Below are 27,541 nucleotides of genomic sequence, written 5' to 3'. Positions count from 1 at the left end.
GGTTTGTGTTTTTTTTAATTGCAGTTTGCACTTTGCGTTCTCTATTATAATTGAAGTTGTTATTGGTTATTTGCTGTTCATGTTTGGTCTTAATTGGAGTTCTTATTAGTTGTTTGCAGTTCATGTCTACATTTGTAAGATGAACTGTTGTTTTCATCTGCAATTAATATTTGTTATTAATTTCTTTTAAATTTAACTTAAGCAGTTTTTATTAAGCTATTTTTTTTTTCACTTTGAAACATGTTTGTTGCAAGAGACATTTATTTACAATTTTATTTTCACTTTGTAACTATTTTGTAATGTAATGCTTGTTGTGTGTTGACGTTCATGAGTTGCGAATTATGTTGTTAGCAATTAGGTTTACATTGTACTCTAATCCTCATAAATTGGACTTTAGATTAGTTTTTCTCTTTTTGCACATGTTTGCAATCAGTTTTCTATTAGCATTTTTCAGTTTATCATGTTTGAACTTGCATATGTTGTTTGTTGTTTGCAATTACAATTTTTTTTTGCTATTTTCCTTAACTTTGCAATTAGTAAGTCGTGGTTAAAGTTTGCAATTTATATTTTGTAGGTTCAAGATTGTACATTATATTCTATTGTGGGAGTGGTTCAATCCATACATGCCTGGGTAAAAAAAGAAGAAGACAGTTTTCGGTTGATGCCGCTGACATGAAAAAGTTTCATGATAGTGCCAGTGGTAAAAAAATATTGTTTAATGATTAACATTCATTTTTCTCTTTGAAATTTAATTTATTGTTTGCATCAAATATAATTTATTGTGAAAATATTACACTTTTTAGATTGTTGTTGCACATCCTATAATATTGTTATAATTATTTTTTCTATTTCAACTTGAAATTTGTATTTTTTATTTTTTATTGCAAACATATTTTGTCGATTTAAATAACTTTGCGAGTTTACAGTTTACAGTTTGTACTTCATTCTTTATTATTTTTCTTGTGCAATTTGCCTTCACTGTTTGTATTTGCAGTTTGTAATTAGTGATTGTTAATATTAGCAGCTATTACATATTTTTTTTTTGTATCGTACAATCATTATCTCTTTTTGTTATGTTTCACATTCAACATCCACTGCAAAAAAAAAGGATCAAGTCATTGTTCAATAAGATCGAAGAAAGGAAAAGCAATATTAAATGCATCGGACGTGCACGGAATCAATGTCAAATGGAAACAAAGTTCAGAATGTGAGAATATGAGCGCCGCTTCATTCATGTGAATGTCCTATTATCAAACTTCGGAACTGGACAATCCTTGTGTGTGATAAATATTATACTCGTGAGAGCGTGTCAACTCGTATTTGCCCAGAAAAAGGGAACGGCGATCCATTTTTTGTTCATGTTGCTTACAAGTACAAGGTCCTCTAGAGCGCCAAAAAAAATTATCGTTTCACGATTCACAATCATTTTATTGTTTCAAGTTCTTTTCACTGTTTGATAAAGCATATTCAATTTCTTGTAAATAAATTACCCATCAGCAAACTTAACTGATTATAATTTTGCATTGGTTGTTTTTAGATTGTTGATGCACATTATATAATATTCTTACAATTTAATTTTCAGTTCTAAGTTGCAATTTGCAGTTTTCTATTTTATGTTGCAAATTTATTTTGTAGTTCAAATTTTTTTGTTTACTAAATTATAACTAATTAGAAAATGCAAACAAAAAATGTATATTATCGAGAACATACAAAATAACATTTAAAATCCAACACATATGATCTCAAAAAAATTAATAATTGAATATTGCTATAAAATACTTATGGAAATAAAATTAAAGATTTTTGTAAAAAAATGAAGAATTAATTTCCACATTAGCTGGAGAGAGAGAGAGAGAGAGAGAGAGAGAGAGAGAGAGAGAGAGAGAGAGAGAGAGAGAGAGAGAGAGAGAGAGAGAGAGAGAGAGAGAGAGAGAGAGAGACGTGGGGTGTTAGGAGAGAGAGGTGTGACCGTGTAGAGAGGACAAAGAGTGATAGATTTGTGGGATTTGTTCCATTTATAAGTATAGAATAAGGGGTGTCTAGCCAATTTCCCATTTTTTTTATACATAATGAAAATACTAAGTACATCATTACAATACGATGACTCGAATTGAAATTAAAATAATTTTTTTTTTCATTTAATTATGTATTTCTAAGATCTTTATACATTCGATTTAATTCCAATCATGCGCCTTTCGAAACTGTGTTGGATCTTCACCATCTGCGAAATATATACCATCAGAAAAATATACCATCAGTCCTCGCTTCCCAATAAATTTTACCTTCAAGACACCGGTAATAAGTATTGGAACTATATATGTCAAAAGAAACATCTTTATTATTCCACCAAAGATGACAAAAAGATAAAGTGCTGGGAACGAAACCATTGCAGAATTTCCAGTGGAAGTCGTAATTAGGATCTACATTATGATATCCAAGATCATCGTCTCCAGATGTACAGTGAAACCTCAGTTACGGAAACGGAAGCCTATTAATCATGTGAATTTCGATTTCATAGGTGAAAGTACAGTCACTTACCGTTAGGACAACGTTAGCGAACAAGACGAGAAAACGTATGAGATTTTTCATTTTAAAGTAAGGCATATAATGTTTTTCTTACTTATTCTTATTCCCTATTTATAGGGCAAACAATCTAAACATTTTACTAACGCCTACCAAATTGGAATGAGTAATTGTAAAATATTTTTAAAATTGAAATTTGATTTAGAAAATAAACTTTTTTTTTTTCAAGTGGATCATGTGCATATATATTGTGCATCCCAAATTATTGTTGTCGATTACAAATATTGGATAATATAAATTTCTTTAAATGGGAATCACATTTTTTTTATTTTTCAGTGTCTTGATTACGAAAATTATTAGGGTAAATTACACCCACACCCCTGAGGTATACTTAAATAACTGTAAGGTCCTTGTGGTATTAATAATTACACTCACCCCCCTGAAAGGTAGTTAAAAACTCTAACAGGATTGCATTGGATACATTATTCCGATAGGGTTCTAATGGACTATTACTTTTAGCTAGTTGTGGAGATTACATAGAGTTATGGGGTGACATGACTCCCCCAATATTTTTTAAATCACCCATAACTCTTTGTTGTCTTCACCACTAGCTAAAAGTAATAGTCTATTAGAACCCTATCGGATATGTATCCAATGCATTATCATGTTAGAGTTTTTAACTACCTTTCAGGGGGTGAGTGTAATTATTAATACCACAGGGACCTTACAATTATTTAAGCATACCTCAGGGGTGTGGGTGTAATTTACCCAAATTATTAATCAATCAAATTTCGTCCAATTTTATTAAAAAAAATAAAAAGAAAAAAACTAAAGTTGTAACATTATATGATTTATGGGCCTAAACGAACAAATTTGAATAAATTTGTGTCCGAAAGTGTCCTAATCTTCGTAATATTGCGGATTATTAGCAAAATTGGTAGTGTAAGAGCGTTGTTTCTATGATACACTCTGTGCAGGTTATACTCAGTGAATTTTTACTGTTGATCTACACACACCAATGTGTGTGTGTTTGTATATTTGGGTGCTTATGAATGGTAAAAATGGTGGTGTTACAGAGTAAATGAAAATCAATATCAAGAGAGTACTACTCAATCTTTATTTATTCATAGAAATAATTTGTAATTGACATATTCGGAGTTGAGATCTCAAACACATTTAACTTTTATTCCAGTCGTATTTCTTCTGGAAATCACTCGGGGTTTGACCGCCCGAGAAATAGATACCATCAGTCCGTGCTTCCCAATAGCATTTACCAAGGAGACACGGGTTATCGTGATCTTGGGACTTAAACACATCAAAAGCAATATCTGAATTATTCCACCAGAGATGACAAAAGAACAAAGTATTGCCCGTATAATTCTCGCAAAATCTCCAGTTGAAATCATAATCACGATCTATATTGTGATATCCAAGGTCGTCATCTTTAGATGCACAGTGCAACCTTAGCTGCGGACTTGGAAGCCTATTAGTCACATGAACCTCGTATTCATCGGTAACACTACAACCACTAGTCATGTTTACGAACATCATTAGGTAAATATTAGCGAACACAACGAGAAGAGGTACGAGATTTTTCATGGTGATATTAGACATTATTTATATATATATATTTTTTATTTTCTCTATGATTTTAATATATTTTGGTTGAGCTCTTCGCAGCTCTATTTATAGGGCTGCTAGCACTAAGCTCTTAATTATCACCTACTAAATTGAAATTCAAAATTATGGATCACTTTTGAATTTGATTTAGAAAATGAGCCTATATATGTAATTTGTCACTGGATTGAACTATATATAATTATTAATTATATATATTGGGGAGCTCTATTTTTGGTAGTAAGATTATTGGTGTATCATAATATAACTCCTTTATTTGTGAATTTGATTTATAGGTAACATGTATACAATGCAACAATAGAAGCATATGAGCCATTTTGGTAGATCTTAAAGTTCTTGGGATGTTTTCGACATATCCTATAGTTTAGAGGTGCAAATTGTAATTTCCCCTATTTTAAATAGTTCGTCTAAAAATAAAATTTCAATCAATTTTGAATTTTGACATACAATAACTTCTTATTTATTCATTCATTGAGATAATGATAGTTTGAGTGTCCCTTGTTTACATATACAGGGTAAATTACAACCACCCCTGAAGTAAGGTCGAATTATAAAAAAACCCTCATGTTTGGGTAATTACAACAATCCTCAATTATAAATCTTCATACACGTTCACCCTTACGGTGTCAAATTTAGTGGAATCTTCTAGATTATATGAAATATTCTCAAATTTTTACCTGTTTTATCACATTTGAGCTCCATATTTTGAAGCAAGATAATCATAAAATGTATTTTTTGACTTGTAAATATCAGATTGTGGTGCATCAGAAACTAAAAATAAAAAATAAAGAAATATAATTTACTAGAGCAAAGCAATTGAAATATGATACTAATGACAGCAAAACACAATTGCACTTTATTTATATTTTTCCTAATTTTATTATAGTTTAAATTGTCCTTAACGATTTTGCCAGTCATACACCTTTTTCATTAAATTCGATTTCGGACCGTCGCCAGAGAAATATATACCGTCGCTCCGAGCTTCATAATAGCAATTATTACGGCACACGGTCTTTCGTGATTCAAATGCATTGAAAGCGACTTGTTTGTTACGCCACCAAAGATGACAAAAATATAGAGTACTGCTAACAACGTTCTCACAAAATTTCCAGTGAAAATCATAGTTCGGACCGTAATCGGAGATCCCGAAATCGGTTTCTTTAGATGCACAATGCAATTTTAGCTTGGGTGACGGCAACTTATTGACCACGTGAACCTCGTACTCATTAGTAAGAAAACAAGCCGATGCGATTGTTATGAAGATGTTAACCGATAGAATGAGACACGTGATTATATTTTTCATCGTGATACAAAAATGATATGAAAATGTGAAACAAATTCAGTATATTTGTTTGAGTTTCTTGTAATCCTATATATACATATATATAGATTAAATTATAACCTAAGTATTGATTGTAATGGGAAAATAAAATGTGTATTAGCAATATGTTTTTAATGAAATGGTATTGTTTCTTTTAGTGTATAATTGTTCATGACTGAAATAGAACAATATTGTCTAAGACAAAATTTACTTTTTTATTTTTGATAAATAGAAAATAAATCTTACTTATATGAATATCAAAATTTAATTTAATGCAACGACTCTAAGATCTTTACCATGAAAAATTGTGGATAGATTTTAATTTGAATTTGACTTAGGAAATGAATATTTCTTGGTATTCAGATTATTAGTGTTTGATAATATAATTCCTTTAATTGGGAATTTCATTTTAAGTGTTTGTATATATATATGTATATGTATATGTATATGTTCAACAACTCCTCCGGCGGATTTGTCCTCTGCGGCTGGTAGCCACCAGAAAGGTGGGTCCCGCTACCGCCACCAGTAAGCTCCTTCAAGTTTATTTGTTGCGTCATAAAATTAAAACTCATGCAAAAGAAGACCAACAAATGAAACATGAAGAGTTATAGGACTAAATCCTAAATATGCCAACATATAGAGGATCAAAACAACAATTTGTAAATAGACATTGTAGCACCCTACTCTTGTGTAATCTCTAATTGCCACAAAATCCCTGTATCAAAAAAATTAGCACGTACCTCACTAAGAAAATTGGTCAAATTAAAGCCAATAAGGATCTCCATATATGCGAGTGGGGAGTATGTTTTGACATCAAAAGACTAAAATACCATTTCATCTAATATTTTCAAAAATTACAGATTCACCCCGGAATTTTATAAGCCCCGAAATGAAATTTTCAAAATTTTCAATTCAATTCCTTCTATTTTCCGAAAAGCCCTCTTCTTCCATGGCTCCACATTTTCTAATATGATAGTCCTTTTTATTTTGCTCTTCTATCTATTATTTCATATTCTCCAAGGCAGATTCTAATTTATTTCAGTAGGTTTTGTTCTTTCATTAAATTTTGTTTACATGAAATTTGTTTTATGGCTGAAAAATTATGTTCAAGAAATTGCAAAAACTACCCCCGTATATCTCGAAATGCTAAAAAGTCTTCGTGTTATAAAAACTAGCAAAAAACCCCTACAAAATATTTCAGACTGCACAATGCCCCAATTTGATTTTTGCGGTTGACCAATTAATAAAAGACAGAAATACCCCCAAATACGTTTTCTTTTGCTCCGCCGGAATTCTTCCGACTTGTTAAGAAGTTGCACGGACATACCTGAACTTGTTAAATTGTTGCACTAACGACTAAAAAGTCCATTTATAGCAAAATTTCTCCCGGAATTACACATGTGCAACACACACGTGAAAATTTCGTCGATCTTAATTGATCGAACGAAAAATAGTTAAGAAAAAATAATGACGATGGTACTTTAGTGATCTTCTATAACTTTTTCCCCAATTTGATTTTTACGGTTGACCAATTAATAAAAGACAGAAATACCCCCAAATACGTTTTCTTTTGCTCTGCCGGAATTCTTCCGACTTGTTAAGAAGTTGCACGGACATACTTGAACTTGTTAAATTGTTGCACTAACGACTAAAAAGTCCATTTATAGCAAAATTTCTCCCGGAATTACACATGTGCAACACACACATGAAAATGAAGGGGCAAATTCGTCGATCTTAATTGATTGAACGAAAAAATAGTTAAGAAAAAATAATGACGATGGTACTTCAGTGATCTTCTATAACTTTTTTTCTTTAATTATTAATTTTCTTAATACGTGCGCAACAAATCAAATCAATATATAATTGGGGACAGAAGGAGTACGAGTTAACTACCTGCAGCGTACATATAAAATTATTGTTCTAGAAAAAGGTAATTGAAAATTGATATCAATTGTAGGAGCAATAATAAATCAACTGCAATTTTTATTTTTATTTCTCTTAATTGATGATTTGTTTACATTTTATATTTTCCGGTATGATTTTTCCAATCATACACTTTCGTCGGTACTCTTGGATCGGGAGTCCAACCAGCGAAATAGATACCATCACTCCTCGCTTCATAATAGCATACACCATTAGGGCACTCGGTTTTTTTGGATTTAAATGCATCAAAAGCGACTTCTTTATTACCCCACGAAAGATGACAAAAATATAAAGTATTGCGGAGGACGTTCTCACAAAATTTCCAGTGGAAATCAAAATTCGGAGTATTAAAGTGATTTCCGCCAAGGTCGTTGTCTCCGGATGCACAATGCAATTTCAATTTGGGTAACGGCATCTTATTGACCACATGAACCTCATATTGATCGGAAAAAAGACAACTCGATGTAACCGTTGATAGAATGTTAGCTAATAAAACGAGACATGTGATGATATTTTTCATCGCGATACAAGTTGTGATTATTTGTTTCTACAAAGTGAAATTCGAAATTAAGATTCGATATATTTGGATTAGCTATTGTGTAGTCCTACTTATAGTGTAATACTATTTAATTGTAATGGGAAATAAAATGTAAATCGGGCAAATTGAATTCGATGAGATTGTCCTTTTCTTTTCCATAGATATCGAATGATTTTAATTCGTTGATATATTTTTCGATAAATAGAGCAAATTTTCGTTTCTAGGTATGATCGATTATCCATGTAATATTAAATAAAAAACAAATTAATCTACAAAAGAATACGGCAGTCTGTATCTACAATGTAAAAACTAATAGTCGAAACTAATTTGTAACAAGATTTGAATTTTAAGAAGAAAACAAAAAGTAAAAGAAAAGGACTTAAATGTGAACTAAGGTTCAATTTCATGTACACCCAAATCAAAATAACAACGTCGTAAACACGAGAACTTTTACGACAATTAGACATTTCACATGTATGCTCTAAATTGTTTTCATGAACTAACCGTTTAGGAATACCATAATCGGGCTTAAAGCTGAGATTTAGTTAATCAAAATCATACGTCTATGCTCAATATATATGAGTGACAACTATAATCAATTGTTTCTAACGAGAGAGATTTTTCCTTTTTTATATTTAAAATTATTATTATTTTAGAAATATGAAGAACAATTTAAAAAAAGACAAACTTTTCCTCGGACTTTAAATATTTATATTTCAAGACACTACAACTGGTATATTAATCAAAGGGCAAAAATTAGAATAATTTTCCATTTTACGAAGAACTAAAAATAATAAAAATTCATATCATCTTTATTTATTAATTTTTTTTTTATATTTCTTCAAATTAACGCACTCAAATATTAGAATATTAATACACACGGACTACTGTTGCCAATCATACTTCTTCTGCAATATCCTCGGGGCGTTGCCTCCTGCGAAATAAATACCATCTTCCCATATTTCATAATAACACGTACCGTCAAAACATAATGCGTTCTTCTTCGATGTAAACACGTCAAAAGTGACGTGGTTATTTTTCCACGCAAGACTGCAAAAGAAGAGAGTATTGGACCAAAAACTTTCGCAAAATGTCCAACGAAAATCATAGTTTTGGCTTGTAGTCTGATATCCAAGATCGTTATCTTTAGACGCACAATGCAACTTTAGTTGTGGAGATGGAAGCTTATTCACCATGTGAATGGTATACTTTCGTGTGATAAAACAGCCCGTTGTGGTTGGCGACATCGTTAGGAAAATGCATGCTAACAAAGTGAGATAATTGACGAGATTTTTCATTGTGAAAATGTCGAGATTGAAATTTTCGAGATATTTGGTTGAGGTCTCGTTGAATTCGATTTATAGAGCTACATGTGGTAAACACTTTAGATTTATCAATTTGACCGAATGAAATATCGGATTTCATTTGAGACAATTTTGAGCGCAGGATTTCAAATCGTACTTTATGAATTAGAAACATTTTTGTAGACTGGCTTCATCCAAACAAGTTCAAAGAATTCATAATATGATTTTTTGATCGTCAAGATCTCCATAATCGTCCACCCAACGCGTAGTAATAATTATCACCTACTAAATGTGAACGAAAAATCGAATAATTTTGGCAATTTGAATTTGATTTAGGAGATAGTCTTGTTTCTTTTTCAAATGGTCTCCTCCAAACTAAATTTGGAAACTCATTTTTAGTAGTCGTTCAGAGTATACGCGCCATATATTTTTAATGGTTTATAGCATTTTACCCCTTGAAAGTTGGACGTTTTTGTATTTTACCCCATGAACAGAAAAAAGTTACACGGACATACCTCAACTCTATTAGTTTTAGCACTGGCGCCGAATTTATTCATTGTAAACAAAAGAATGACTGAAAGTCACAACACATGAGAAGCACGTACGTGATTTGAGCTGGGATAAAAAGCGGGACCCACGTGCAACTAATTGAGATGTCGTTTCTTGATTACCATGCCGTCTCGAGATCTATAACAAGGTCATCTGTCGATGGCACATTATGGTTCGGCACAATAAACCCCGACAAGATCAAAATTTATAAACTACCCAAAGGCGAACGAAAAGAAGATGGGATGAGTAATAACTACATGCGAGCAGGGATGGACCTAGGGGATTTTAGGGGGGGGGGGGGGGGGGGGGGGGGCTACAATATTTTTTTAGGTAAATGGTATAAAATTTTAAATTTGAGGGCTAAAGTGTATAAATTAATAAATAAATAACAAAAAGATATTAAAAAAATAATAAAAACAGAAGGTAAAAAAATTATTTCCTGCTGGGGCGGCCCCCCAACACATACCTTGGGTCCGCCCCTGCATGGGAGAAACCACGATATCTCGCGATGAATGGGAGTTGGTCCAACGATGTCGACATTATATTGGCTCGTTAGGCGTGTTTTTTCGCGTTCCCAATTCCAGTGAGGGGTGGCATGAATTGGATTCGATTGGAGAGCTTCGTGTTGAATTGGAACCCACTTGTTGTTGTACTTAGACAAGTCGAAAGGATTTTTCTTTACAATTTAAAGAGTACTACTATCCAGTCGGTTCGATAAGTTGGGCGTCCTTATAATTACGAGTTACACGACCACTATCGGTTCCCTTATCTCGAATCTTCTTGCTTTTCTTCGTACTTTCTTCGATGAGTAAACTGCAAAAACTACCCCTGTATAATCTCGAAATAGCAAAAACCCCTCTGTGATAAATAAACTAGCAAAAACCTCCCCTGTGAAATTATTTAAATAGCAAAAACCCCCCTATGGAACTATTTGAGGGTTGACTTGATATAAAAAGACACAAATACCCCTGGAGTCTTGCAATTAATAAATTCTTATATTTTATAAATATTTTAATTATTTTATTTAAAAAATAATCAATTTAGTTGTTTACTATTTTTTTTTAATTTCTAAACAAACAAATTAAAAAGAATAAATATACATATAATATGTATATATATAAATACATTTTGAGGGACAATTTTGTCATTTCAAGTCTAAAAAATCAGCTAGGGGGGATTCTGCCTTTGACTAAATTTCACAGGGGGGTTTTTGCTAGTTTATTTATCACAGGGGGGTTTTCGCTATTTCGAGATAACACAGGGGTAGTTTTTGCAGTTTACTCTTCTTCGATAGGGTTTTCTAAATTTTTTTTGGTTGATAGGAAACTTCATAATTTTGGTATTGCCTAATTGAATTTTACATTCAAGTATCTATACAAAATAGCATTTTTGCTCCTATTTCCATCGAACTTTGAACTTTTACAACTTATTTTATATATAACTAAATTCACCTAATTTGTTTGTCGCGGCACAAAATTAAAAACCTATGAATCGGGCAAATTGAATTTGATGAGATTGCCCTTTTCTTTTCCATAGATATCGAATAATTTTAAGGGGCTTCTTGAGGAAACCCCCCATTACTTCTTTTAATGTGGAGTGACCCAAAATATTTTGCTCCATTTGAGAAAAGTTCACACTCATTGCCCCCGCCCACCACATCATGTATTATGTTTTCCATCTTTGCCCCCGCCCACCACATCATCACTATGTCAAGCGGTATTTTTTTTTTTTTATCTTTTATTTTATTTCCGTTTTTTTTCCTTTTCTGTATCATTTTTTTTTTCTCTTTCCTGTATCAGTGTTATTAATCGACTATGAAGCATAGTCGATAAAGGTAAATCGACTACGCAACATAGTCGATCAAGGAAATTCTCTAATTTTTTTTTTTTCTATATCAGATATATTAATCGACTATGATGAAACATAGTCGATAAAGGTAAATCGACTACGCAACATAGTCGATCAAGGAAATTCTTTAATTTTTTTTTTTTTTTTTTTTTCTATATCAGATATATTAATCGACTATGATGAAACATAGTCGATTAAGAATCTGCTACTAAAAATAACAAATCACAACTACAAAAAAAAGGTAAAATCGACTATATTTTACAAAAAACAAAAAAATATACAAACATTATAATTGATTTATACAATTGTAATCAATAAACAAAAAATCCAAAAAAATAGAAAAATTGGAGTCAATCAACCTTAATCGACTACCAGAGCATAGTCGATTAAGAATCTGCTACTAAAAATAACAAATCACTACTGCGAAAAAATTCAAAATCAACTATATTTTACAAAAAACAAAAAATATACAAACATTATAAATGATTTATACAATTGGAATCAATAAAAAAAAATAAAAAAAATAATAATTATGTAGATCAACCTTAATCGACTACCAAAGCATAGTCGATTAGCTTAATCGACTATTGAATATGTACATAGTCGATTAATATTCTAGTCTGCGCAAATTTCTCTACACGCGTCGTCCTCTACCCGATCCACCAAAAAATCCTAAATCTGCTTCCCCATCGTCACTATACCGTCACACCATACAATTCAACCAATGATTAACAAGAATAAAATAAATAATTCAGACAGAAAAACACAAAGTAGCATTTCAATGTCCACAAAAAAAAAAAAAAAAAAAAAACAAGAACGATTCAAAGGTATTTGTCAACCATTGTTGGTCACTCCATAAACATTTTTTGAGCACATCACAAAACCAACACAAAAACTAATAAAAGTAAAAAACTAAAAAAAAAAAACCTTCATCAACAATTTCCGTTGATTCTCCTCCGACGACGAGTGCTTCTTCTTCTTTCTCAACAACTTGTTCTTCTTCTTCTTCCTCCACACGCCGACGGGGTGGAACATGTTGTTGAGAAAGAAGAGTGTTTCTCTTCCACACGCCGACGACGAGTGATTCCTCTTCTTTCTTTCTCCAGCTTCCGGCGGCGGCAGCGACGGGGAGAAGATTGCCGAAGAAAACAAAGAAAAAAAGAAGAAGAAAACAAAGCAGAGGAGAGAGAAACGAGAAAGCGGCGGAATGGAAAATTAGAAATAATTAAGGTTTTGAAAGAGTATAATAGACAATTAATGATAGTTTTGGAATTATGAAAATATCACATGGATGGAATATTAGTTAAGGGACTTAAATGTGAACTAAGGTTTAATTTCATGTACGCCAAAATCCAAAATAACAACTTCGTAGACACGAGAACTTTTACGGCATAAATTGCATCCATGAACTAACCGTTTAGGAATACGATAATCGGGCTTATTGCTGAGATTAAATTCATCAAAATCGTAATTAAAAATTTCTATCGACAGAGAGCTTTTTTTATGTATAATTATTATAGTTATTTTAGAAATATGAAGAATACTTTAAAAAAATATGATCAGTCTTTTCCTGGGCATTAAATATTTATATTTCAAGACACCACAACGGTTATATTAATCAAGGGCAAAATTAGAATAATTTTCCATTATAACAAAAATTAAATATTAAAAATAACAAAAATTCAAATCATCTTCATTTATATTTCTTCAAATTAACGCGCTCAAATATTAGAAAATTAAAACACAAACGGACTAGTGTTGCCAATCATACTTCTTCTGTCCTGCAAAATAAATACCATCTTGCCGTACTTCATAATAACACGAACGATCCGAACATTGGTCATTAGTCTGCGATGTATACACGTCGAAAGAGATGTGGTTATTTTTCCACGCAAGACTGCAAAAGAAGAGAGTATTGGACCAAAAACTGTCGCAAAAACTCCAATTAAAATCGTAGTTTTCGCTCGTAGTATGATATCCAAGATCGTCATTTTTAGACGCGCAGTGCAGGTTTAGTTGTGGAGATGGAAGCCTATTCACCACGTGAACGGTATACTTTTTTGTGACAAAACAACCCGTTGTGGTTGGCGACATCGTTAGGAAAACGCATGCTAACAAAGTGACAAAATTGACGAGATCTTTCATTGTGGAAATGTTCGAGATTGATAGTTTTCGAGATGTTTGGTTGAGGTCTCGTTGAATTCAATTTATAGAGCTACGTGTGGTAAATACTTTAGATTTATCGATTTGACCGAAAGAAATATCGGATTTCATTTAAGACAATTTTGAGGGTAGGATTTCGAATCGTATTATATGAATTTAGAAACTTTTTTGTAGACTGGTTTCATTCAAACAAGTTCAAAGAATTCGTAATATATGAAATTGCGATCCCCAAGATCGATTTCCATAATCGTCAATCCAACGCGTAGTAATAATTATCACCTACTAAATGTGAAGGAAAAATCGAATAATTTTGGCAATTTGAATTTGATTTAGGATATAATCTTGTTTCTTTTTCAAATGGTCTGCTCCAAACTAAATTGGAAACTCATTTTTACTGGTTGTTCTGAGTATACGCGCCATATATTTTTAATGGTTAATAGCATTTTTCCCCTTGAAATTCGGACGTTTTTGCATTTTACCCATGAGTAGGGGTGAAAGTCGGATACATCGGATCGGAATTAGCCTTTTCGGAAAATTTCCAAAAGAAATCGGAAGTACAAAATCAATTCCAATTCCAATTCCAAAATTTTCGGAATCTAAAAATTCATTCCAATTTCAAAAGGCCCGGAAATTTCGGAATTTCGGAAAAAAATCGGAAATCACTTAATAAGCTTTAGAATTTCAAAACACAGCCGATTTTTTTCAAAAATATTCATAAGTTTTCGAAAATAAGAGCATCCACGTCGATAAAAGTAAAACTAATAACTACTAAAATTTCAATTCAAAAGAAAAAATAAAAATAAATACATCATAATATCCAATAAAACTTCTAACAACAATTCATTATGTCAAAATCCTAAAACAAAACTTATAGGTGTGTATTTTTCAGAAAATAAGTATTATATAATATATACTATCTATAGGTGTATTTTTCGGAAAAAATCGGTTTTTCGGAATTAATTTCGGAATTAAATCGGATCGGAAATCGGAAATTCCAAATTTATTTTATATAATTCCAATTCCAATCCAAAAAATCGGAAAATTTTGAAAATCGGAATTTCGGAAGTCGGAATGAAAAAAGTAGTTCAAAAATCGGAACTTTTCGGATCGGAACTGACGAAAATTGGAAATTCGTTCCAACTTGCACCCCTACCCATGAGCAGAAAAAAGTTGTACATATATACCTCAACTCTATTAGTTTTAGCACTGGCGCCGAATTTATTCATTGTCAACAAAAAAATGATCGAAAGTCACAACACATGAGAAGCACGTGATTTGAGCTGGGATAAAAAGCGGGACCCACGTGCAACTAATTGCGATGTCGTTTCTTGATCATCATGCCGTCTCGTGATCTATAACAAGGTCATCTGTCGATGGCACATTATGGTTCGGCACAATAAACCCCGACAAGATCAAAATTTATAAACTACCCAAGGGCGAACGAAAAAAGGATGGGATGAGTAATAACTACATGCGAGAAACCACGATATCTCGCGATGAATGGGCATTGGTCCACGATGTCGACATTGGCTCGTTAGGTGTGTTTTTTCATGTCCCCAATCCAGTGAGGGGTCGCATGAATTAGATTCGATTGGAGAGCTTCGTGCCGAATTGGAACGTAACCCACTTGTTGTTGTACTTAGATAAGCCGAAAGGATTTCTCTTTACAATTGAAAGAGTAATATTATTCAGTGAGTTCGATACGTTGGGTGTCCTTATAATTAAGAGTTACTAGACGACTATATGTTCCCTTGTCTCGACTCTCTTCTGGCTTGTCTTCGATAGGGTTTTCTAATTTTTTTTTCTTTGATAGGGTTTCTTGATAGGAAACATTATAATTTTGGTATTGTCTAATTGAATTTTACATTCAAGTATCTATACAAAATAGCATTTTTGCTCCTATTTCCGTCGTACTTTGAACTTTTACAACTTATTTTATATATAACTAAATTCGCCTAATTTATTTGTCTTAGCACAGAATTAAAAACCTATGAATCGGGCAAGTTGAATTTGAATCGATTGCCCTTTTCTTTTCCATAGATATTGAATAATTTTATTTCGTTAATATATTTTTCAATAAGTTGCAAATTTAGATCGGATGACCTGTTTTAATAGGAAAATGGGATGTCATAGGATGATTGACACGTGGATAGTTTAAATAAAAATATAATTATGATTCTAATAATTGAAAAAAAAGAAAAAGAAAAAGAAAAAAGAAACCCCAGCATAACCCGTAACCCTTCTAACCTTAATTATAATAGCGTGATTTATTAAGAGTTATGACTTAAGAGTGCCACATGTCAAAAAATTAGTGGAATCCGATTTATATTAAATACCGGCTGATCCGCTCAGAATTTAGAGGGTGTTTGGCTAAACTTATTTTAAACAGCTGATAAGCTCTTACGCCTGCTAAGATGTTTTTAGAGCTGATAAGCTGTTACATCTTATTTTTATGATTAATTTTTAGAGTGTTTGGACAACGAGCTTATTTCCTATTTTTACTCATTATAAGATCTTAAAGAAAAATGTGGAAGATCTTATTTGGTCTCGAACAGCTTATTTTAGAAAAAAATAAGATCTTTTTTTTTTTTTAAATTTACCAAACACTTTGGAAGAGCTTATAAGTTCTAAAAACATCTTATAAGATCCTTTTAACATCTTATAAGCTTACTCAAACACCCTCTAAGTCTCTTTTCAATAACTGAAATGTTAATGTCGTTTCAATTTTACTAATATTGTTTTGACTTCGAAAGTGGTTTTGACTATTTTCTACTTCGAATTTGGCAAAATTCAAAAGACAAAAATCGTAGACGTTTGAGATAGCTTTCCAATCCAACATGAATCAGCTGGATTGGATGTCGGGTGGTAAAGTTATGCATCAGTAAGTTACATTTTAAATTTTACATAATTTAAAACATCAAAGTTGTGGGCAGTGTTCACTGATTCATCCATAACTTTCTCAACTGAAATTCAATCTTGGCGATTCAAATTAGATTAGAAAGCTAACTCAAAGAACTACAAATTATATGTTCTGACTTTTGCCAAATTCAAACTCGAAAAGGTCAAAATCACCTTTAAAGTCAAAACGACATTATAAAAACTGAAACGACATTTATCACATCCATTTCAATAAATAGAGCAAATTCCGTTTCTAGTGTATGATTGATTATCCATGTAATAACAAATAAAAGAAAAACAAATTAATCTACAAAAGAATATGACACTCTGTATCTAGAGTGTAGAAACTAATTTGTATTGAATTTCTTTAAAAAAGAAAAAGAAAAAAAAAAGAGGACTTAAATGTGAACTAAGGTTCAATTTCATGTACACCAAAATCCAAAATAACAACTTCGTAAACACGAGAACTTTAACGGCAATTAGACATTTCACACGTATCCTCTAAATTGCATCCATGAACTAACCGTTTAGGAATACGATAATCGGGCTTATAGCTAAGGTTTAATTCATCAAAATCGTAATTCAAAATTTCTATCGACAAAGAGCTTTTTTTTATATATATAATTATTATTGTTATTTTAGAAATATGAAGAACACTAAATAACTATCAGTCTTTTCCCGGGACATTAAATATTTATATTTCAAGACACCACAACTGTTATAGTAATCAAGGGCAAAATTAGAATAATTTTCCATTATACGAACAAAAATTAAAATTAAAAATAACAAAAATGCATATCATCTTCATTTATATTTCTTCAAATTAACGCGCTCAAATATTAGAAAATTAAAACACAAACGGACTAGTGTTGCCAATCATACTTCTTCTGTCCTGCGAAATAAATACCATCTTGCCGTACTTCATAATAACACGAACGGTCCGAACATTGGTCGTTAGTCTGCGATGTATACACGTCGAAAGAGATGTGGTGCAAGACTGCAAAAGAAGAGAGTATTGGACCAAAAACTGTCGCAAAAACTCCAATTAAAATCGTAGTTTTCGCTCGTAGTATGATATCCAAGATCGTCATTTTTAGACGCGCAGTGCAGGTTTAGTTGTGGAGATGGAAGCCTATTCACCACGTGAACGGTATACTTTTTTGTGACAAAACAACCCGTTGTGGTTGGCGACATCGTTAGGAAAACGCATGCTAACAAAGTGAGAAAATTGACGAGATCTTTCATTGTGGAAATGTTCGAGATTGAAAATTTTCGAGATATTTTTGGTTGAGGTCTCGTTGAATTCAATTTATAGAGCCACGTGTAGTAAACACTTTAGATTTATCGATTTGACCGAAATAAATATCGGATTTCATTTGAAACAATTTTGAGGGTAGGATTCCGAATCGTATTTTATGAATGTAGAAACTTTTTTGTAGACTGGTTTCATTTAAACAAGTTCAAAGAATTCGTAATATGAATTTGCGATTCTCAAGATCGATTTCCATAATCGTCCTTCCAACGCATAGTAATAATTATTATCACCTACTAAATGTGACGAAAAATCGAATAATTTTGGCAATTTCAATTTGATTTAGGATATAGTCTTGTTTTTTCTTCAAATGGTCTGGTCCAAACTAAATTTGGAAACTCATTTGTAGTAGTCGCCATATATTTTTAATGGTCAATAGCATTTTTCCCGTTGAATTTTGGACGTTTTTGCACTTTGACCCCTAAATATAAAAAAGTTGTACGCATACTCAACTGAATTTGTTTTTTTTCAGCAAAAATGACCGAAAGCCACACAACACATGAGAAGCACGTGATTTGAGCCGAGATAAATTAGTCATTTCCTTATACACTTATTCTTCCCTTTACTTTACTATATATAAAAAAAAAAAAAAATCATCTTCCCATCACCACCAGTCCACTACCCCCAACGAACGGCTTCCAACAAAATTCTTTCCGAACATTGCGCTGCCATAGCCATAGTGGTGGTTGAGTTGGTGTAACTATGGCCGCTAGCGGAGACAATATTTTAAGTTTGTGGGGCCAAATGCATTAAAAAAATTATGAGAGGGGGTGATAATAATGCTAATTATACACGATTTTTTTTAGATCCTTACATAAAATTATAGGAATTCGAGAACTGTTGGAGGGCCATGGTCCCCTCTAGCCCTATGTTAGCTCCGCCACTGATTATGGCATTTGTCGCCGGTTGAAGTGGTCGGAGTTCCTTAAAAGATAGAACATAAATAAAAAAAATTAAAAAAATTATTTTGGTGCTTATAAAAAATTCAGGGTGAATTTGCAATTTTTAAATTTATGATATATGAAGGGTAATTGGGTTTTTTAATGTAAAAAAAATACGCTCTCAGTTGCAATATTCGCGTGTGCGTACAAAATAACATATGTTCATGTTGATTTATAAATGTGAATGGTGCATCTATATCAAACAAGGGAATAATTAGTATAATTAAAAATATTATCTCCTAGAACATGATAATAGAGAATTAAACAATAATTTCACATATTTATTCATTTCTATTTCTTCAAATTAACACATTAAAATATTGGATATTAACACACACATACGGACTACTGTTGCCAATCATACTTCTTCTGCAATATTCTCGGGGCGTTGCCTCCTGCGAAATAAATACCATCTTCCCATATTTCATAATAACACGTACCGTCGAAACATTCATCGCTCTTCTTCGATTTAAACACGTCAAAAGAGACGTGATTATTTTTCCACGCAAGACTGCAAAAGAATAGAGTATTGGACCAAAAACTTTCGCAAAACTTCCAAGTAAAATCATAGTTTTCGCTCGTAGTCCGATATCCAAGATCGTTATCTTTAGACGCACAGTGCAGGTTTAGTTGTGGAGATGGAAGCTTATTGACCACGTGAATGGTATACTTTGGTGTGATGGTACAACCCGTTGTGGTCGGCGACATCGTTAGGAAAATGCATGCTAACAAAGTGAGGTAATTGATGAGATTTTTCATTGTGAAAATGTCGAGATTGAAATTTTTCGAGATATTTGGTTTGATGTCTCGTTGAATTAAATTTATAGAGCTATGTGTGGGTGTTTACTTTAGATTTATCAATTTGATCGAAAGAAATATCGGATTTCATTTGAGACAATTTTGAGGGCAGGATTTCAAATAGTATTTTGTGAATTAGAAACTTTTTTGTAGAGTGGTTTCATCCAAACAAGTTCAAAGAAATCGTAATATGAATTTGCGATCGATCTCCATAATCGTCCATCCGGCGTGTAGTAATAATTATCACCTACTAAAAGTGAACGAAAAGTCGAATAATTTTGGCGATTTCATCAATTTGATTTAGGATATAGTTTTGTTTCTTTTTTCAAATGGTTTGCTCCAAACGAAATTTGGAAACTCATTTTTAGTAGCACGCCATATATTTTTAAAGGGTAAATTACACCTACACCCCTGAAGTATGTTAAAATAACTATAAGGTTCCTAGAGTATCGGTAATTACAATAACCCCGAAACATTGTTCAAATCCTTAACGGAATAATGCATTGGATAAGTTATTCCATTAGGGTTCTGACGGACTATTAGTTTTTAGAAAGTGGTAGAGACAACATAGAGCTAGGGGCAGGGGCGGAACCAGGATTAGAAAGTAGGGGGGGCTGACTAAAATTTCGGGGTTCGGGGCAACGCCCCGAAAAGAAATTTAGGTTCGCAAAACATTGAAAAAATAGGTTTATACTGCGAAAAAAATTACGACACATATCTATAATATCATATATATCTATAATTTATATAAAATTATGGAGAATAAACAAAAAATTTAAGGTTAAGACACATACTTACAAAATCTTTGGGGGGGGGCCAAAAGTAATATTCAAAAAATATTAGGTCAAAATAGCTAAAAAAAAAATTTTTTTTTTTTCTTGGGGGTCAACTGCCCCCCCCCCCCCTGCCCCCCCCCCCCCCCCCCCCCCCTGGTACCGCCACTGGCTAGGGGGTGAGATGGCTCTCCCATCATATCTTAAATCATAATTATTTTATGGGCAAATTACAACCACCTCCATGAGGTATGGTTATTTTACGAAAATCCCCCTCATGTTTGGGTAATTACAACCACCCCCCTCAACTATAAAATATAGTCGAATCTTCTAGATTATATGGAATATTATCACTTTTGTACCCGTTTTATCCCATTCGAACTCCACATTATGAAGCAAGATGATCATAATATGTGTTTTTTGGCTTGTATATATCAGATTATGGTGCATCAGAAACTATATTTTTGCACAAAACGAGTACAAACTAGAGAACATTCGACGGAATCTAGATGATTATGTTGAATTATTTAACACCATAAGGGTGGAGATGTAAGAAGATTCTTAGTTGAGTGGTAGATGTAATTATCCAACCAGGAGGAGTTTTTTCGTAATTTAACCATACCTCAGGAGTGGTTGCAATATAATTTACCCTAATGTTAATGAAACTCTTAAAAGTTAAAAAGAAAAGGATATGTTAAATTTTCATACATCAATCTATTATTTTAATTGCTTATTATAACTAAAACTTTATTGCAAGATAATAAACATGACACTTACAAGAAATTAAGTATTTTCTATAATAATAATATAATGAAGTTTTATTAAAAAAATATTGGGTGATATAATGTAATAATATAATTAAGTCTTTTTTGGTTCAAAAGAAATATTGCACGTAATAAGTAGTGTTAATTACCACCTCTAGATAGACGATTTTAGAGAGAGAAATATATTGTTTTCTCTCCTTTTTTCATTTAATATCGGGTTTTATTTTGCTAAATAAGTAACGGTTACTTTTTTTATTTTTCATTTTTTTAATAAATATTTTTATTATTTAATTTCATTTTTTTTAATAATATTGTTATTATTTACAATATTATCTAATTCTCAGTTTAAGCATGGCGATCAAGTTACCTCTTGCCCCTTCTACGAAGCAGCTCGTAGGTGCTATGGGGACTACGGGTTCAACCACCTACAGCCCCGTGAAGATTGAACAAAATATCGTAACACGAGGGGTTCGGGATCAAGTGAAAAGAAACAATAAATAAATAAATATTGTACCGTGTTTCTTCGTATTGTTGTGCAGTGTATCATTTTCTCGGAATATAGAGATAATTTTCTTGGTATTTCTTTTCTTTTTTTTTTTTCTCAATTTTTTCGTTGTGTCCTTAAATTTGATAATTGTCTGTATGCATGCATGCATTTAGGGGTATATGTGTGTACACAGAGTACTTATAATTACGAGTTACACGAGGACTATTTATTCCCTTATCTCGACTCTTCTTGCTTGTTTTCGTACTTTCTTCGATAGTGTTTTCTAATTATTCTTTTTTTTTTCCCCCTTTGATAGGGTTTCTTGATAGGAAACTTTATAATTTTGGTTATGTTGGTTGCCTAATTCAATTTTACATCCAAGTATCTAATTCATTTTACATCCAAGTATCTGTACAAAATACCATTTTTGCTTCTACTTCCAAACTTTGAACTTTTACAAGTTATTTTATAGGGGTTTTTGTGCATAAGTCCCCAACCAAGCATCTTTATTATTTTAGGTATAGGGGCAATATCTTTTTCACCAATAAGCCCATCCCTTCAATATTATTATTTGTCAGTGTTCTAAATAGCGGTCGTGGCGGTCGATATATTGGCCGCCATATCGGTATCGGTTATAAACCTTTACGATTTTGTTGAGGCGGTTTGGAATATTGGTTTTTTACGGCGAGGCGGTTTACGGCGGTTTTTTGGCGGGTCAAACCGATATATCGGTCACAAATCGGTTTTTTTTTTTTTAAATTTAAATTAAAATGAAAATATGTTTTGATTTTTTATTTTTCTCCAATTCTTTCAACTTCCAAAACCAAACCAAGTACTACCCCGTAATTTATGCTTTGTTGTGTTTATATTAATTATTGATGCGAAAGACTTGCGTAGTATTTGTATTTCGTAAGAATCTTTTATTATATTATGATCTTATTATTTTTAAATTTTTGTTATTTATTGAGTAATTAGAATTATATAATAACATATGAATGATAGGATAGAATTATGTTTAAATATTCTTTTATATATATTTTGAGTATTTACAAATATTTTTTTAGAAATATATTACACTAAATTTAAAAACCGATATATTTCCGATTTATCTCTGATAAATCACCGCCGCGCCGATTTATCGTGTGGCGGTCCCAAACCGCCATGTACCCGATAACCGCCTTTTAGAACCTTGATATTTATTAGGGACTATTAGTGAGAACCCCCTCTAGCTTTATTTTAATGATGCTAGATCTAACTCCTTTTCCTTTATTAGTGAGAGACCCATCATTTTTTTATTCTCAAATTTACCCTTCCTCTATTTACTACCTATTATACACTACTTTGATACACTTTTATTTTTTTATTTTTTTGTATTTTAATTTTAATTTTCGTTTTTTTTATTTATTTCTTATTTAAAAAAAATATTTTTTTTTAACTTTTTTATTATATTTTTTTACTATATTTTTTTGTCTTCGGTTAAAACAACTATATTTCAATAAAACAACTATTATTAAAACAACTGTTATTAAAACAATATGATTAAAACAACTATATATCTCCAGCAACTCTCATTTATCAAAATCAACTATTTGTTAAATCAACTATTACATTCAACTAAAAAGTAATAAAAACAACTATATTGCTGCACGAAAACAACTATATTGCTGCACGAAAACAACTATATTGTTGTACGAAAACAACTATATTGCTGTACGAAAACAACTATATTGATGTACGAAAATATCTATAAATCTGTAAATAACACCACACAATTTCAACAAAAACAAACATCCATTATACCATTGATTGAACACAAAATTAGCCTTCTATATAAGAATTCAACCAAAAACTCCAATTAAGAAAATTAATAAGATTCGAGAATTGGGTTCCAAAAAAAAAATAAGAGACGAAGAAGAAGAACAACAACAATGAAACAATGTGGCAGTGGTCTGTATTGAAATCTCAGACGCAATATCAACCCATAGCGCCGCTGCATAATCTCGTCTATAAATCATAGTTGTTTAATGAAAACAACTACAACGGTAACAAAAACAACTACGACGAAAACTAATGTTATCTTCCCGTCGGAAGATACACATTAATGAAAACAACTACAAAGATATCGAAACTACAAAAAACAACATCGATTTCAGCAAAACGACTATAAATTTGAGCCAATACAACTACAAAAAATACGATCTTCTCCAATTCACCTTCATTACCTACTCTTCAACACGGCACCGTTCTTCATAAATCAGTGTATGTGATTGATTTCACCAATTCAACTACGGAAATACCACAAAATTACCTACGAAAATCACAAATTCAACAGTGAAAAACATCAATGCAACTACGAAAATCACCAATTCAACTATGAAAATATTAAACACATATATTAGAAGATTCATAGATCTGAGGAAAAAAAAAAGCAATAAACTTAAAGCATAGTTTTCAAGTCGGCAAATCATTAACATAATCAAAAGAACCCATAACAATCTCAACCCTAAAATCTAAAATTAGTCAGATCTTGTAATCTAAAATATTATACCTAATTTGATCCAATCAAACTAAAAAAAAATTGCAATTTTTTTGGACTAACTAAATCATATACACAACAGATCAACATAGTATATTAGCTTCATATTCCAAATAAATGTAACAAAAAAAAACAAGGACACAAATAGATAAGGAAACAGACCTCTAAGCGGCGAATCCGATGATCTTGGAATCGAAAAGCTTCAAGATGCCACCGGAATTGGAGGAGAGCTCCTCGATCTGGATCTGTAGGTTGTGATAGAGGACACGGGGCTCTCGTCTTCGCGGCTCTCCTCGTTCTGCTCGATTGGTGATGTTTTTGTAGGCGAAGAGGAGGTTGCGTTCCTCGGCGGGGAGAAGGTTGTGTTTCTCGGCGAAGTGAACGATATTAACAGGGAGAGAGGAAAGGAAGGGGACGGTGGAGAGAAAGAGTGTAGGGGAAAAAGAGAATAGGTCAAATATTAAATAATATTACATAAAGGGCAAACTAGGTATATTAAATCGAAATTTAATAAATATTTAATTTAATTTATAAATAAGGGGGGTTTCATTAATAATGTAAAAGGGTGTAGATCCACCCTAATATACCCAAAGGTTTTGGGGGGTTTTCACTAATTATCCCTTTTATTATAAATAAAGGAAACATTCATGTATATGTCAATATTACCCTCAACCATTTATACCCAATTCTTAATTGTGACCCCAATTTAATCAATTTTGTCCACAAAAATCCAACCTTGACTACAAAAGTTCAATTTTGACTTTTTTTTGGAGCATACTTTAATATGCTCTCATTTCATCATTAACTTAATTTAATCTCAATTTGACCTCAAATTTCACAAATTATTCAATTTTGACCCAAAACACTTTTTTTTAAAAAAAAATTTTTGCCGCCGGATTCTGGCGTTGACTTTCAAAAAAATAAAATCTTTCGGATTTTTTCGCCGGTTTCTGGCGTTGACTTGTTTTTTTCTTTTCTTTTCTTCCGAATTTTTCGCCGGTGTCCGGCGGTCTCCGGCGTTGATTTTTTTCAGTGTTTTTTTAAGTTTTTTTTTTTGTTTGGTTTGTTTTTTTTTTACGTCCACCGCTAAACGTTGACCGTAATTGTGTTGTCACTGACAGTAAATTAACGTAATTATACTGTCAATGACAGTTAATTAACGTAATTGTACAGCCGTTGACAATACATTTATGTAATTGTGCTGCCGTTGACAGTAAATTAATGTAATATTATTATTTTTTATTTTTGTTGTTTTTTTATTTTTTATTTTGTTTGATTTGTTGACAAGTCAACGTAAGTAAAAACAATAATATTACTGTCAACAACATCAATATTATTATTTTTTTGGGTTTTTTTTTTTGAGTTATTCACGGAGTAACGTAATAATATTACTTTCTATTATTGTAATATTACTGTAAACACAATAATATTATTGTGGTTGACGGTAATATTACTGTTGTTATAGTAATATTGATGTCAACCACATCAATATTATTATTTTGTTTGGATTTTTTGTTTGTTTGAGTTATTCACGGAGTAACATAATAATATTACTGTCTATTATTGTAATATTACTGTGGTTGACGGTAATAACACAGTTGTTATAGTAATATTACTGTCACTCACAGTAATATTAATTCTTTTGGTTTTTTATTATGTTTACATTTGTTGAACGGTCAACATAGTAATATTACTCTATTACACAATAATAATGAGTTTTGTTGTGTTAATATTAGTGTGCTAGAGATTAATATAGCAATATTACTGTGTTAAACAGTAGTTTAGTTAATTTTACTGTGTTTAACAGTAATATAGTTAATATTACTGTCAATCACAACAATATTGTTGTTTAAACGAAAAAAAAAAGTTACAGACAGAAAGAAAAAAAGAAGAAAATAAATTAAAAAAATTCGAAAAAGTCAACGCCGGAGGCCGGCGAAAAAATCTGGAAGAAAAAAAAATATTGAAAAGTCAACGCCGGAATCCGGCGGGAAAAAAAAAGTTTTTGAAAAAAAAGTTGTTGAAGTTTTATTTTTTTTTGAAAAAAAAAAGTTTTGGGTCAAATTAAATAATTTAGGGTCAAATTGAGGTTAAATAAAGTTAAAGATGAAATTGGAGCATATTAAAATATGAGGGGTTATTTTAGTCCTTTACAAAAATCTGGACCATGCGTGGACTTATTGGTAAAGGAGTTTTTTGTCTAGATCTCTTTATGAATAAGTACCCTGTTAGCCAAATGGCTTGTAATCCAAAGTGATGATCAAACAAACAATTGATTATGGAACTAATGAATTATGTTGAGTCTTATTCTTATTAGATATTAAGCGTAATCGAAGGCCCAATGCCCTTGAACCATCTCGAGAACAAGCCCAAACGATCCTCCACATTTACTCACAAAGCCCAACTCTTATAATCTTTATTTTCTATAAAGCATTTTTGGGCAATTCATTTTCGGAAATAATCAAATTCTCTTTTGAAAAATATGTTTGAAAGGATCAGCCAAATCCAATTCTCTCTATTTGCTGGAAATATATTTGGAAGCAAAAGATTTCTTTTATATTCTATCTTTGGAAGAAATTCCTTTATTCAAAAATCAAACCTGCTTTGAATTGATGTTTGGCTGATTGGGACTCTATCTTTTTTTTTTTTTTTGGAAACCATTCACTCACTTTGCAGTCAACCAATCAAAGATTTATAATAATTGTTGTATGTCCGGAAGATGCTCACTTCTGCCGGAAGTTGTTCTGCTGAAATTTATTTATGTTGAAGAAAGGTTTGTTCTTGATTTCAAAATTCAAATGCTTTCCTATTTGAGCTGATCTAATTGAGTCAAATCAATTATAACCTCAATTAAGTCAATCAAGAAAATCAAGATTGATGTTTTTCCTTTGGAAGATAGAGGAGCTCACCTTTAAATAGTGATCGAAGTCATTCAAGTAAAGCACAGAAGTGAAATTCGAAAAAGAGCTGAGAAGAGTTGCTTACTGAAAATTTCAAGTCCTACCTCTCATTGTTCATTTGAGTCCATATTTTGAGTGAGGAATTTTTTGCTATTAGTTAGCGCATTCAATTCATATTGTGAGGTTCATTGATAAGTGCGAAAGTTATTAAAGTCTTGTAAGCACTTATTGATAAGTGCGAAAGAGTGAAGCTCTTGTAAGCACGATACTTGTGCGAAAGTCGTTAGTGATTTGTAAGCACACTAGTTAGTGTGGAGGATCTAAG

The 27,541-nt window shown here is 31.9% G+C and overlaps 1 protein-coding gene and 1 long non-coding RNA gene across 2 annotated transcripts; both read right to left on the bottom strand.

Annotated features, from left to right (window-relative positions):
- Positions 1 to 3,699: 3,699 nt before the first annotated feature.
- On the bottom strand, positions 3,700 to 4,059 carry LOC148770322 (S-protein homolog 2-like). The gene has a single exon (XM_088819113.1). The coding sequence runs from the start codon at positions 4,057 to 4,059 to the stop codon at positions 3,700 to 3,702; it is 360 nt and encodes a 119-aa protein (XP_088675239.1).
- Positions 4,060 to 23,709: 19,650 nt separating this feature from the next.
- Positions 23,710 to 24,750, bottom strand: LOC148770321 (uncharacterized). Its single transcript, XR_016031585.1, has 2 exons — positions 24,479 to 24,750; positions 23,710 to 24,088 (listed from the first exon to the last, which is right to left on the bottom strand). It is a non-coding gene; the product is annotated as an uncharacterized LOC148770321 (long non-coding RNA).
- Positions 24,751 to 27,541: the final 2,791 nt, after the last annotated feature.

The sequence above is a fragment of the Erythranthe guttata genome, chromosome 6 (genome assembly GCF_056151865.1).
Source record: "Erythranthe guttata isolate IM_541 chromosome 6, IM_541, whole genome shotgun sequence".
In the NCBI taxonomy this organism is placed as follows: domain Eukaryota; kingdom Viridiplantae; phylum Streptophyta; class Magnoliopsida; order Lamiales; family Phrymaceae; genus Erythranthe; species Erythranthe guttata.
The sequence above is the reverse complement of the archived record's forward strand: the minus strand, read 5'-3'. Positions and strand labels throughout refer to the sequence as shown.

Bases quoted from the DNA above. Each gene is read 5' to 3' on its own strand.
- LOC148770322 (XM_088819113.1), bottom strand. From the start codon at position 4,059: ATGACTAGTGGTTGTAGTGTTACCGATGAATACGAGGTTCATGTGACT.